Here is a 12,358-nt window from a genome sequence, read left to right on the forward strand (position 1 = left end):
GTCAAGTGAAGTCGGGCCTGGCAGGGTTCATGTTCAATTCGCCCACCGTTGTCAGTCAGTCAGTGTGTCTGTCCATTTCTGTGGTCCCCAACGAGCATTCAATGTGTGCTTGTTCAATCCGTCCCATCACCGCCTGCACACACCCCCAAGAGCACCAGACCTTCGACTGGCCACTTGAGCAGTTCACTGGCTGGTCTTTGGGTCTGCCAGCCGCCAAATTCCTTTTATCCACGGTCCTCCCTTCTTCTCGTGCACTACCGCCATCCACGACCCTCGTTCTTCAACCACCGCCACCATCGTCTTCCTCCCTCCTATCTTCAACCACCAGATTCGTTTCCACCGTTCCTCGCGCTGATCAAAAGGCAACGTCCTGGACGGGTGCAAAGACTCTGCAAAGCACTTTATTTTGCATTTGCGAGCTTAATCTTGTTCCCTTTTTTTTTTTCGTCTCTTTCTCGTTTCCCTCGACCACTAGGTACGCGAGCGGCTTAATATTCTTCAGGCTCGACGTCATCTCCGCTCTCGTGTCCCTTGCACAGAGTTTTTGTGGGCATATTTGATCTCACCGTGGGCCAACACGACAACACGTTCCAGCAACGCCTTTTTACCGCAGCCGAGCAACGACTTCTCCAGCCGACAGCTACGGCGATATATGTCACAATCACATTAAAGGCTCACCTTACGCGATCACCATAATAAATTTGTTCCGTGGTCATGTCAGACGACAACGATCTACAGTCTAATGGCTACAGCAGCCACACACATCCCATCGAACGATCCGATTCCTCAGTGTCAACTACCACATCGGAAAACAATGAGCCTGACACCAGTCAGCCTGTAATTCACCAACCCATTCCCACTCGCCCACGATTACCTAGTCGAAAGAGTAGTGGCCCATTGGTAGTTCCCCGCGACAGCTCCGAAGTTGGTCCAGTTGAGGCTCATTTTGGCCCCGATGATGTCAGAGCCATGAGCCCACGTCGCACCAGCGAAGATATTGACCGACTTGGAAAAGAAGCAAGGGAAGAAATGCGAAGGTAAGAATACTCTATTCTACTCGCAGCTGGAACAAGACCATATGGAGAGGCAATTGCCCACTTCAACGTCCACAAAACACTGCGCAGCCCCACGAGCTGTCAGCTAACTGAATCCAGGCATGCTAAAGCATTGCAAGACTCGCTCATAACTATTTTCAACCGCATAGAAGCAGTGCGCGAGGAACACGACAAACTCGATAACAACAACAAGTTCTTGCAAAAGTACATCGGCGACCTCATGAGCACTACCAAGATAACTGCCTCCGGTAGCCGCGTAAAGAAATGAGTACTGGGAGGATATGTGCAACGCGGCCACGATTTGAGGGCGAAGTGCCGCATATTAATTCCACCCATAAAGAGAAGAGGACAGCAATATTTCATAACCGAAGTACGAGACGACGCTTTTGCATATGCATTCCGTGGACGCGGATTCGGCTGGCCTCGAACCAATTCTTCCCCTGCATACAACGACCCAAGTCGTTATGTTCAATCCTTTACCACGAGTAACGAAACCACTGAATAATCAGTGTCATCATCTTCCCTATTTGGCTTCAACACTGGTCCTTTTATAGGCATGATACCCAAGCCAACGAGTCACCCCTTTTATCATATTTTTCATCTCGCATGTCGGTCAAGGGCCTAGCCACGAAGCGCATCGCCATCTAATAGCCCCTCGGACACAATTTTTCTTTTGACAAAACTGTTACCCTTCATTGTACACTAGCCACGGCATGGCGGAGCACAGCACAACATCGGCGACACTGGCCGGCTTGCGACAGATGTCCTTGCCAACCAAAATCGGGGAAAGCTACGGCCATGGCAATTTGCCCGCCGTAGTATTGTGTTCTTTAGCCGATATCATTCTGAACAGGCGACTCTGACCGTCCTATCTTTTTTTTCTTCTTCTTTGATCAGCAACTTTGCTTTAGTTGATTCTCTCCTTGTTGGAACAGCCGTCAACTCATTTATACGTGGGACACTACGGAACAAGGGTCGTATGGCAAGCATATTGTTAGGCGTTTTACGGGAAGCGAGACATGGGACGCTCTGGGCCTGGGCCTCGGTCACTTTTGTTTTTATGCATCAAGAAACGTTAGATAGGGGCGCGGACAGGTTCAGCTTCAGGCTCATGAGAGGTGGGCAGCATGAAGACAAAAAGGGCATGGCACCATGGATATAATTCCCCCATGGCATATGGTACCAGACAGCAGCAGTGGGCTTGTCTGAACTGCAAAGTGAGTTTTTGTGCAGCTAAAAAGCAATAAAATATCACTTGATTTAAAAAAATTCTGTCAAATGTGCCGTGTCAAAATGTATGCGATTTTCCATTAGTACCCGTCCTCCGGTCGTATAGCTCAACAGCGCAATGGAAGTAAGCTCGTATCTAAACCAATGGCATCACATCGTAAATCTGAATCACTGAGTCATTTCAAACATCATACACCGCGGCTTGGTCTGATACTCCGGTGGATGTAACTTCTACCTGGGTCCTGGAGACGAGCAGCACAGACAACGAGTACCTGGGTCTTGGATCGTGCACACGCCCTGTCAGATATCAGGCCTTCTAGAATGTAGTGTGGTCAGTTATATTTTTCGATGTGTAACTTTGTTGGGTGTGGATTGTTCGTTTACGGACGCCGTTGAGGTAGGGCACGTTGGTAAGATAGGGATGAAGTACAATGTGAATTGTTTACGCTACTATCCTGCCCTTTTGTCTATGCAATCCTTCCGTCTCAAAGACCAGTGGTCCGCCGCCTGGACCACTGGCGTCTAGGCTGACTGTTACGCTCTTGCGCTCGCTGACGACTCTCACCGTTTCTCCTAAGTTTCTGAAGTCGACTTCACATGGGGGTGGGACTCGGCCGTCTGTTGATGGGACTTCCTTAATTTCCACGGCTGGGTATGGCAGGTATCCCTCCCGCTGGGGGATGAGGACAAGCGGGATTTCGGCTTCCGTCTCTGCGGTTGAGGACATGGCGCTGGGTGTCTTGCCGCCTGGTATCACAAAGTGGCCCTTTCGACGACCGCCAATCAACCAAGCGTCGCTGGGGGCCGTGACTTCATAGCTGAACTCTTCGTCTTCGCGGGCCACGGCGTCTGTGTCCCAGATGCGTGTCCATTTGAGATGAAGCGTCGTGGGGAGCACCTGGTTCACGGAGGCGGCGGGAGGGCCGGCCGAGGGAGAACCAGCCAGGTGGTCGAGGAGGGAGTGGTCGATGCGCATGTCGGCCGTGTGTACGACGGAGAGGGACGGGATCTCAACTGGGATGGTGAGCGACGATGGCTCCAATGGGGTGCGTGTTGGTATGGTCATGCGAGCGTGCTTCTTCTGCCAGTCGTCGAGGAACTCGGCCAATCTTGCTGTTGCGTCGTCCGTCGTGCCGGGTATGGAGCCGAGCCCGCGCAGGTAATGTGCCCACGGGACGTTTTCGAGATACGAAGTCGTGACTTGGCCAACCAGTGCTGCTCGTTCTAGGTCGTGCGCCTGTAGCCCGTTTCTTGTTTCTTCCAGCACACGTGCCACCGTGACCATGGAGTACAACTCGAGCGGTGTACCCTTGAGGCCCTCTAGCACTGACGACTGTATCAGCTCCTCTATTTCCGTCTGTAGCACGCTGTAGTATAACTTGAGCTGCAGTGTCCTGCCGGCTCGCGCACCCACTTTCGCCCCCTCCTTCCGTTTGACTTTATACAGTAGTGTAGCGTGCTGCTTTGGGAAAACCATGACGCTGCTCGCTGGCGGGATGCCAAAAGAGGTCTCAAACAGCTCCGACTCCACAAGCTCGCTCTTGAATAGTCGCACAGGGCTGGATGATGCTGTTTCGACGTTGAACCGTGAGAACAACTCCTTTTGCTTGAACACATCTTGTACATTCACCCCCACAGCAAGTGACACTGGCACCATGATGGACTTTGCCAGATAATATGATCCGCCGGATGTTGTCTCATATGTCGCCTCTACCCTTACCGACACATCGCCCAGGTCTTGTTCGATAGAGTATGGGAATCGCACGGTAATGGATGAGCCTGCGTCCATCGGTCCGAAGAAAACGGCACCGGCTTCTGGAGGTTTCGCGAACTTTATAGACTCGTCTACCAACTTGGCCTCCGTTGTTAATAGACGAAGACCACCCGTTGTTGGTCGGATTTTCACATCGCAGCTCTTCAATGTGTTCCACCCGGAGCTGACGACAAGATCAAGTGCATTGTTTCTGCCAAGACTGATGTGCTTGCTGGCTGTGAGCTGCGCGTCCAAAGCACTGGTACGTTGGAATAAGGTAACATCGGGATCCCGGAAAATATTGCTGCTTCGAGGGGACAACGTGTTGGCGTCTTGCTCATGGTGCAGGAACAGTTGGCCCGACACCAGAGCCAGCCGGCTCACTCGATATCTTCCCGGAACGACGGACTGGATCAAAGTTAGTACGAAATATGGCAACAGAGAGCAATCGACATCTTCACTCACGTTACACTCAACAGAGATGGTGTTCCTACCCGGAGTAAGAATGACATCTCCTTTGGTTTCCAAGTTGATATCTCTGCAAGGCCCGCCGTCAATACATGTTAGTCTCAATTTCGCTGAATCCACCGGTAATTTTTCCGGCAAGAGGCTTCTGAGTGAAATGTTCAACGAGCACCCGTCCTTGCCATCGTGGTACACCGGTGTTCCCTCTAATGAAACATCCATGACAAAGCTTGCCAATGTAACCTTGACCGGGGATGAAGGCTCCGATGCTAGAGCGAAGAGCTTGGCCGCAACTTCCCTAACAGGAGAGTCATTGTGGACATTAGGTTTTTGCACTTTCCCCAACACTGGCCGTTGCTCCCTCCTCTCCCTTTCAGCCGCACAGGACTTAATTAGCAAGGTCAACGCAACATCGACAAAGCGATCGTTTGATCTCAGCTCACTCAGACAACGGCAATACATGATTAGCAGGGATAGTTCCAAGAGGCTCCAGCCGTTGCGCCCAAAAAATGGTGTTGCTCGCTCAAAGTCTCTCGTAGCAGCCTTGTATTCCTTCATGTGAACCTTGAGAACAGCCAAGTCGGCTGTACAAGACTGAACGGCATGGTCGTGGTTGGCAACTGAATAGTCCTGCATGGCTCTGCGGGTCAGAATTTCATGTAGGCGGTAAAAGTCGTCTGTGTTATCGCTAGCGGTTCGTAGGACGATATTGTCAATTCCCGCACTTGATGGTGCAGCAGCCTTGTCACCAGGCGTTTCTCTGGGCTTGGTATCGTCATCGTCATCTAGGTTAATATCTTCCAAGCCGTCCAAGCCTGGTTCGCCGACCACCGGTGCCTCATCCCATCCATTAGACCAACTTCGTTTGTTTCCCAGTCCCTCCAATATGCTTCTTGACAGCATGTATAACTCTGCCCGTCGAGCCGCCAACTCTTCCAACCCCAGTTTGTTGAAGGATGAGTTTTGGGATTCAGACTCGGCAAAGCTTGACTGCCTATTCGGACCAGGGAATCCAGGACTAGGCGGTGGTCTAGGAGAGGTCTGCACATGCAACGAGGAAGATCTAGCGGGGTGTAGCATGGTCTTTGGCTCTGGAATAGACGACTTTTGCTCCGATCCGTCATCCATAGCCAAAATTGTTGGCAGGATGGGCAATGCTTTCGTCGACGTTTGTGTCAAAATTTGTTGCGCAACTGTAAATGCGAACGATGCAATCATGTTGTCTATCGTTTCTAGCAGCAACGGATCCAAGGCTGTTAGCTGCGTGTCCCCTCCGGTATTAGAATTGGCATTGTTCAGCAATGAGGCGGTGATATCCTGGCGCATGACTTGAGAAATAGACGGAATGAATTCCAACGTCCGTCGGCACACTTCGGAGAGCATGGCCAAGTTCTCCAGCCCGTCATCATTATTCATGGGCGGTAAAAGGGGCGCTACGCCGTGGAGAATAGAATCATGCTGGTCCTTCAACTTTGCCAACAGCTCTTCTCTCGTAGCCGACGCGTTTCCCAAGCGCAGGAGCAATGACAGCTGTCTAGAGAAGATGTAGCATCTAAAGTCAAACACCGATACCTTATTCGCTAGAATCATATCCCGGTAGGCTTTTTTCGACGAGCTGATAGGGATGTCTTGGACGTCCGTGCTGGCTGTTTCTTGCTTTTGCAGATCTTCCGCCTCATCGTCGCCGCCATCACCAGAAAGATCCACCAGAGCTTGTCTGGCTGTCTTTTGTAGTTCCTCCGTATATGTCAGCAAGGCACCTCCATGTTTCTCTGGCGCTCCGCTCTCGGCTTGTTCACGAAGGACAGTGTCAAGCCCAACGCTGAGCTCGTCATAGCCGACGAGAGCGTCCTCGACAAGACCGACATTCTCAAAGCCTCTTGCCAATCCTTCTTTCAGGATGAAGAATGTACAGAAATTCCAGCCCGGTAGACTTCTTTGTCCGTCCCTTTCTTTGATATCTTCCTCATACTGAGTCACTCTCATGTCAAAAGAGCTGAGAATCAAGGTCTTGAATTTTCCCATCAACTCGTTCCATGCATTCGCAGCATCTTGCTCTGTCTCCGAGTAGCCAGACGGCACAGCGGGGACCACCCTCGGCAATAGGTCGTATGGAACATCGTTGATGCCAATGCGGATCTGGGCAACGCGGTCCGGGGTCCCTTTGCTGGACGAGTTGAAATCCGATCGGAGCTTTTCCATCAACGGCGTAGACCCTGTTCTCCATCGGGATGCGGTGGACGTCTTATCTGCGGAACCGCTTTCACCCTTGCTACCGCTGCTTCGGGGTTGGGTGGCAGCCGTCGTGTTTGGGATGACGACATGCAGTATGAGCCACTCAAAAGCATCGTGCTTCTCCTGGTTGCTAGCCTTTTTTGATGAGCTCGACGGCGGCGTGTGTTCCTTGATCCATTCTCGAATCTCTGTTCTTACGGTGGCCTTGTAGGAATCGTTGTCGTCGCACCGCACGAGGAGCACCTTGAGATAGGGAGTGCTGCGCAAGCCGGGAATCTGATGGCGCCGCTGGCCGGACGAAGACGTCTTGGTCACAGCAGTCTGCTTATCATCGTTTTCGGTCGAAGCAGGTTGACCACCTACTTGTTGGGTCTGGAAGCCATCGTCACGCGAGACAATGGTTGACCGCCTTGAATTGGAAGCTGCGGGTTCGGCCGACGGTGTGGCATCTCCTGGCACCAAGTCCACATGCAAGGTGTCGATGGATCGGAGAGGTCCAGCATGCGACTGCCAGTGAAGATGATGCAATGGTAATCGAGGAACTAGACCAGGGGCGAGCAGCTTGTACACATCGTGAGGATCAAAGTACTGGACTAGAGTAGGTCAGCATGGCTTGCCAGGCGCAAAACGAAAGGGGTCAAATGTCCTGCAAGGTTTACCTGTCACTTTCGATGTCGATGACTGCTGTTCCATGGCCAATACGTCGATTCTGCCATTGGCAACCGGGTACGTGACTGGTGGTGTCTATGGAGGATCATTTGTGGTTGGAGGAGTCCGTGGTCGAAGCTTTGTGACAACCCCTGTTCCAAAGCTGGTTGTTAGGAGGTGTCGGTTTGTGGGGCGTGAGACAACACCAGATCAGACCAAGCTTGGGGTGAGTTGGTGATCCATGTCGATAAAGCAGTCTGGTGCCTGTGCCCGGGCGGTGAGAGCAATGGCGCTGTCGAGCAACACGGTGCATCACTGAAGCGCTCTCATTGGCCCTTGGATGCGGCCAACGACTGCTGACGCCATGGCGGGGTGGCGGCAGAATTGTTCCACATTGACCCTGATTTCAAGACGACATGGAGGGGCAAAATCTTAGGTTCCATCTCTGCCAACAGAGTTTGTTCTTGTTCTGGTTCTCTCCTTTGACAATTGCTATTTTATACTAGTTTCTTTCTTGTCAAGTAGCTACCATGTCTACCCTCCAGGCAGTTCGCTACTCGCGCGGAAAGCTGGAAGTCCTCGATCAACTCCGTCTCCCCCACGAATTCCACTATGACGACGTCTCGACCAGACAAGAAGCCTTCGACAGCATCGCCACCATGCGAACGCGCGGTGCGCCTGCCATTGCCATCGTTGCCAGCCTAGGACTTGCTGTTGAGCTTTTCAAGGGACCCGTAGCGGGCAACACTCCCGAGCAAGTCATTGCGCATATCGACGAGGCCCTTGACTACTTGAAGCAGAGCCGTCCCACTGCCGTCGACCTCACCAATGCCATTAATCAGCTCAAGGCTCGGATACGAGCCTCTGGCGAAACCAAGGAGTCCATTATCGAAGGTTTCATCGACGAAGCTGAAAAGATTTTCGAAAAGGATCTCAAAACGAACCTCGCCATCGGAGACCACGGTGCGGAGTGGCTCAAGGCTCAAGTTGGCGCCACATCAGAAAACACAGTCTCCGTTCTTACACACTGCAACACCGGCTCTCTAGCTACCTCAGGACATGGCACGGCACTAGGAATTATTCGAACGTTGCAGGCCAATGGCCAGCTACGACATGCATTCTGCACGGAGACCAGACCATACAACCAGGGCAGTCGACTTACTGCCTTTGAACTAGTCTTTGAAGGCATTCCCAGCACCCTGATCACCGATTCGATGGCTGCTTCGCTGTTCCGCACCAAAAAGGCAGAGAAGAACATTGTTGCCGTTATAGTCGGCGCCGATCGAGTTGTTCGCAACGGCGACACCGCCAACAAGATCGGCACGTATCAGCTCGCAGTCCTCGCAAAACATCACGGTATCAAATTCATGGTAGCGGCGCCCACGACCAGTATTGATTTGGAGACAGAGACGGGCGACGGCATCAGGATTGAGGAGCGGAAGCGGGAGGAGTTGACGCAGGTAACTGGTGCAGTTATCAAGGCGGATGGAAGCGTGGATGAGAGCACAAAGGTCAGAGTTGCTACGGCAGATCAGAGGATTGAAGTGTGGAACCCAGCGTTTGATGTTACGCCGGCCGAGTTTATTGATGCGGTTGTCACTGAAAAGGGGGCCGTTGAGAAGGGTTCGGATGGCCAGTTTGACTTTAGCAAGATTATGCCGGAGCGGTGGGCCAAAGTTGTAGGATGAACTAACTTATGAGAAATGAACGTAATGAAGTTGTTAGTTAGCAAGGTTTGGGTATCTAAAAGTAGGTTCTTAAGATTAGACACGACGCCGAGGCGTCACCATAATGTATGTATGCACATATATATCGTTCAGCTACGCCTTTCAAATTACTGCTTTAGCGCATGGACAACCAACTTCTGGTATCCCTCAACAGCTTCCTCCAAGTCCGCAACTGTCAAGTTTTCCCTCGCGCCATGAGCAACGAGAATGTTGCCAGGGCCATAAAGGTACCGCGTGTAATTCCCTGCCAAGTTGGGGATGTCCGTCCCGTAATTGACAGTGATCTTATCAAAGCCTGCGCACTGTTAGCAAAACCCTTACAACACATTCTCATAGGCAACTCACCCTCCACGTCACAATTACTCTTTACTGACCCATACCCATGACTACAGGTCATCTCAAACGCATCGGCATCAACCTCATCCAGAATACTCTGAATCTTAGATCGCACAATCTCATGCCCCGTGTTCTGTGGGCCAATTGCCACTCTCCCTGCAAACTTGACAGTTGCCTTTTCGGGAATAACATTTCCTGCTAAGCCACCTTCCATATGGCCAATATTGAAAGTCGTGTTGCCAAAAAGCTCTGAGCTCCCCAAATCCGCGTCCAGAATCTTGACCATGGCCCGCACCATCAATTCGTTTGCCGACTTGCCTAGCCATGGGTAGCCGCTATGTCCCGGAACACCATGGGCATTGATATCACAGAACAAGCCGCCTTTGTGGCCGCAGGCGAGCTTATTCTCAGTGGGCTCGCCAAAGATTACTGCGTCAAAAGTAGGAGGCTCCTTCATCTTGGACAGCGACTTGCTGAACGTGGCCATCCCATCGCCGGCAACTTCCTCGCCCACCACGAAGAGAAGCATGACGTCGTCCTGGGGGGTGATTGTGTTTGAGGAGTGAAGCTGGTCGAGGGCAATGATCATGGATGCCACACTGCCTTTTGCGTCGACTGAGCCACGGCCCATGATCATGGTTTCCGGCGCGACTGCCCCAGGGGAAATGGAGTATGGAATATGCGGAGGAACGACATCGATATGTGAGGATACGATGACTCTGGGTGTGGGACTTCTGTCGCCTTTCCATGCTAGCACGTTGAAGCGGTTATGATTTCTTGGGGTAGTGTCCCTGGCGGCAACGGGTTGCAGATTGGCATGGTAGCCACGCGAGGTGAGGTAGTCGACGAGGAAATTGCCCACGGCGTTTTCGTTCCCTGAGATGGAGGGAATTGAGATGAGGTTCTTGTGAAGGCTGAGCAATTCGTCGCGATATGAGGGTGTTTGGCTGGATGTGGCTGTGTGTGAGGTTGGGCCATCAATTGGCTGTTGGTTGCATGTCGCCAATGGCACCAACGCCAGCGTGGCAAGGATTGTTGAGCGCATTTTGGACCTCTGCACAAGTCTCAATGGCTCAATTGATGGAAATCAGCTCATGTTCATGATCAAGTCAAGTCGACGAGATCGGCGGTTCGCTTCGGGTATCAATGTCCGCCTCCCCGCAATTGGCCCGTTGCATCACTCCACGTGATGAGTGCTGTGACCCATCTGGAGTCTGGGGACGGGGATGGGATGACATCTGGAATTGATTGCTCTGCACAAGTTTGCAAAACAACATGATAACGGGGGGGAGTATGGAGTGGACCGTTGAAAATAAACTCCACGGATCTAAATTTCCCACCTGGGGATAAAATTGAAAACGCCCAGACCACCGGGCAACTGAAATAAGGTCTGCCAACATGACAAATTATATCCCATTGGCCAACAGCCGACAACCGTTTTCCTTAGCCTAATGCCAACAACGCCCCCTTTTCACTAGCATCTGATGTCAGCTTACAAGCGTGGGCGCATTGTTCATGTAATGCTTTCAAATTATCGTCGGGTCGTCGGGTCGCCACCGACGAGCCTTTCGTATAAATACTCGACCATGTTGTAGGGCTGAGGTGCGGCTTGCACTGCTGCAGTGTAACATTGAACCATTGTCCCAGACATACACCATATACGTCAGCCATGTCTCGAAGTATCGACAAGTTTCCTGAGCCCAAGACCAAGAAACAGGTCAAGGTCATTGTGGCAACGGCTAGCAGGTACGCCCTGGCTTGACATGACACTCAGAAAAAAAAAAGAAAAAGCTAATGGGGAATAGAACGGGAACGCTCAGCGTTTATAGAGCAATGAAGATTTTGGGCTACAAGCCATACCATATGGCTGAGGTGGTTCTGGAAGGCGGTGCGCCTCACATGGAAGTTCTCACGGAGGCTATCACGGCGCAGTATAACCGATTCTCGGGCATCAAGCGGTACAACAGGCAAGACTTTGACAAGTGGCTTGCTGAGTATGATGTACGAAACATGCCGTACGCTTTTGATGACAATCGCTAATGCTTTGTAAAAGTGTCTCGTTGAAATCCCCTACTTCATGGGTCCTGAAGTCCTCGAAGCCTACGCCGACGACCCGAACGTCAAGTTTATCCTTACGGACCGCGACCCTGACAAATGGGTCACTTCTGTGAATAAGACGGCTGGCGAACTTGTCTCCCAGATGGATCAGTTTCCGTTGAATGTGCTGCAGTACTTCAACGGTGATGTGCGCAAGTTTCTGAACCTCAACAAGGCCATTTATGGGGCGATTGCGGATGGAACCTCCCCCGGCGATAAGGACAATAGAGAAGCTATGCGGAGGAATTACGCTTCTTAGTAAGTCGCTGGTTTTTGTAAAATGTTCCTTTTGTGTCTGTTCATTGCTAATTGGTGCAGCATCGAAATGGCCAAGCGCATCCTCCCCGCCGACCGCCTCCTCTACTTCCGTCTTGAAGACGGTCTTGGATGGGAGCAAATATGTCCGTTCCTCGAGATTCCTATTCCTGATGAGCCGTTCCCCAAACCGAACGATCAGGAAAACTTCAAGAAGGAAGTTGGCGGGTGGATGAACCCTCGCATTCAGAGTGCGATGCTGAAGCTGGGTGCTTTGGTTGTGCCTGCAGTGGGCAGTCTGGCGTATTTCGGCATCAAGTATCGATCTGCATTTAAGTTAGGACTCTAAAAGCTGGGGCTCTGGGGTGGTGAGCGTGTTTTTGGTGTAATTGTAGATTTGTGTATGATTTCTAAATAGACGTTGAGTTGCATGTGGTTGCAACGGCTTTGCTGTGTTCAAAACGCTTTTGACTTGCACAGTTAGCCGTAGGGTTTACAAGGCATCCCGCTGCGATTTATTGTCATACTTGAGCAGTTTAGATCATTCGCCCAGTGAA

General features: G+C 51.5%; 5 protein-coding genes across 5 annotated transcripts; 3 read left to right on the plus strand and 2 right to left on the minus strand.

Annotated features, from left to right (window-relative positions):
* Positions 1–714: 714 nt before the first annotated feature.
* VFPPC_13503 (bZIP transcription factor) lies at positions 715–1,323 on the plus strand (the record flags this gene model as incomplete). Its single annotated transcript, XM_018291278.1, has 2 exons — positions 715–1,037; positions 1,155–1,323. 2 exons carry the CDS (start codon positions 715–717, stop codon positions 1,321–1,323), a joined length of 492 nt encoding a protein of 163 aa, XP_018147873.1.
* Positions 1,324–2,727: 1,404 nt separating this feature from the next.
* On the minus strand, positions 2,728–7,431 carry VFPPC_15686 (TMEM1 family protein; the record flags this gene model as incomplete). The annotated part of the gene is made up of 3 exons (XM_018293439.1): positions 2,728–4,446; positions 4,504–7,331; positions 7,398–7,431. 3 exons carry the CDS (start codon positions 7,429–7,431, stop codon positions 2,728–2,730), a joined length of 4,581 nt encoding a protein of 1,526 aa, XP_018147874.1.
* A 485-nt stretch (positions 7,432–7,916) lies between these two features.
* Positions 7,917–9,074, plus strand: VFPPC_03652 (methylthioribose-1-phosphate isomerase; the record flags this gene model as incomplete). The annotated part of the gene is made up of 1 exon (XM_018283128.1): positions 7,917–9,074. One exon carries the CDS (start codon positions 7,917–7,919, stop codon positions 9,072–9,074), a length of 1,158 nt encoding a protein of 385 aa, XP_018147875.1.
* Positions 9,075–9,220: 146 nt separating this feature from the next.
* VFPPC_03653 (acetylornithine deacetylase) lies at positions 9,221–10,494 on the minus strand (the record flags this gene model as incomplete). The annotated part of the gene is made up of 2 exons (XM_018283129.1): positions 9,221–9,408; positions 9,459–10,494. 2 exons carry the CDS (start codon positions 10,492–10,494, stop codon positions 9,221–9,223), a joined length of 1,224 nt encoding a protein of 407 aa, XP_018147876.1.
* Positions 10,495–11,118: 624 nt separating this feature from the next.
* On the plus strand, positions 11,119–12,150 carry VFPPC_03654 (tubulin; the record flags this gene model as incomplete). Its single annotated transcript, XM_018283130.1, has 4 exons — positions 11,119–11,195; positions 11,255–11,450; positions 11,503–11,804; positions 11,865–12,150. The coding sequence occupies 4 exons, from the start codon at positions 11,119–11,121 to the stop codon at positions 12,148–12,150; spliced, it is 861 nt and encodes a 286-aa protein (XP_018147877.1).
* Positions 12,151–12,358: the final 208 nt, after the last annotated feature.

This window comes from Pochonia chlamydosporia, chromosome 2 (assembly GCF_001653235.2).
Source record: "Pochonia chlamydosporia 170 chromosome 2, whole genome shotgun sequence".
Classification (NCBI taxonomy): Eukaryota; Fungi; Ascomycota; class Sordariomycetes; order Hypocreales; family Clavicipitaceae; genus Pochonia; species Pochonia chlamydosporia.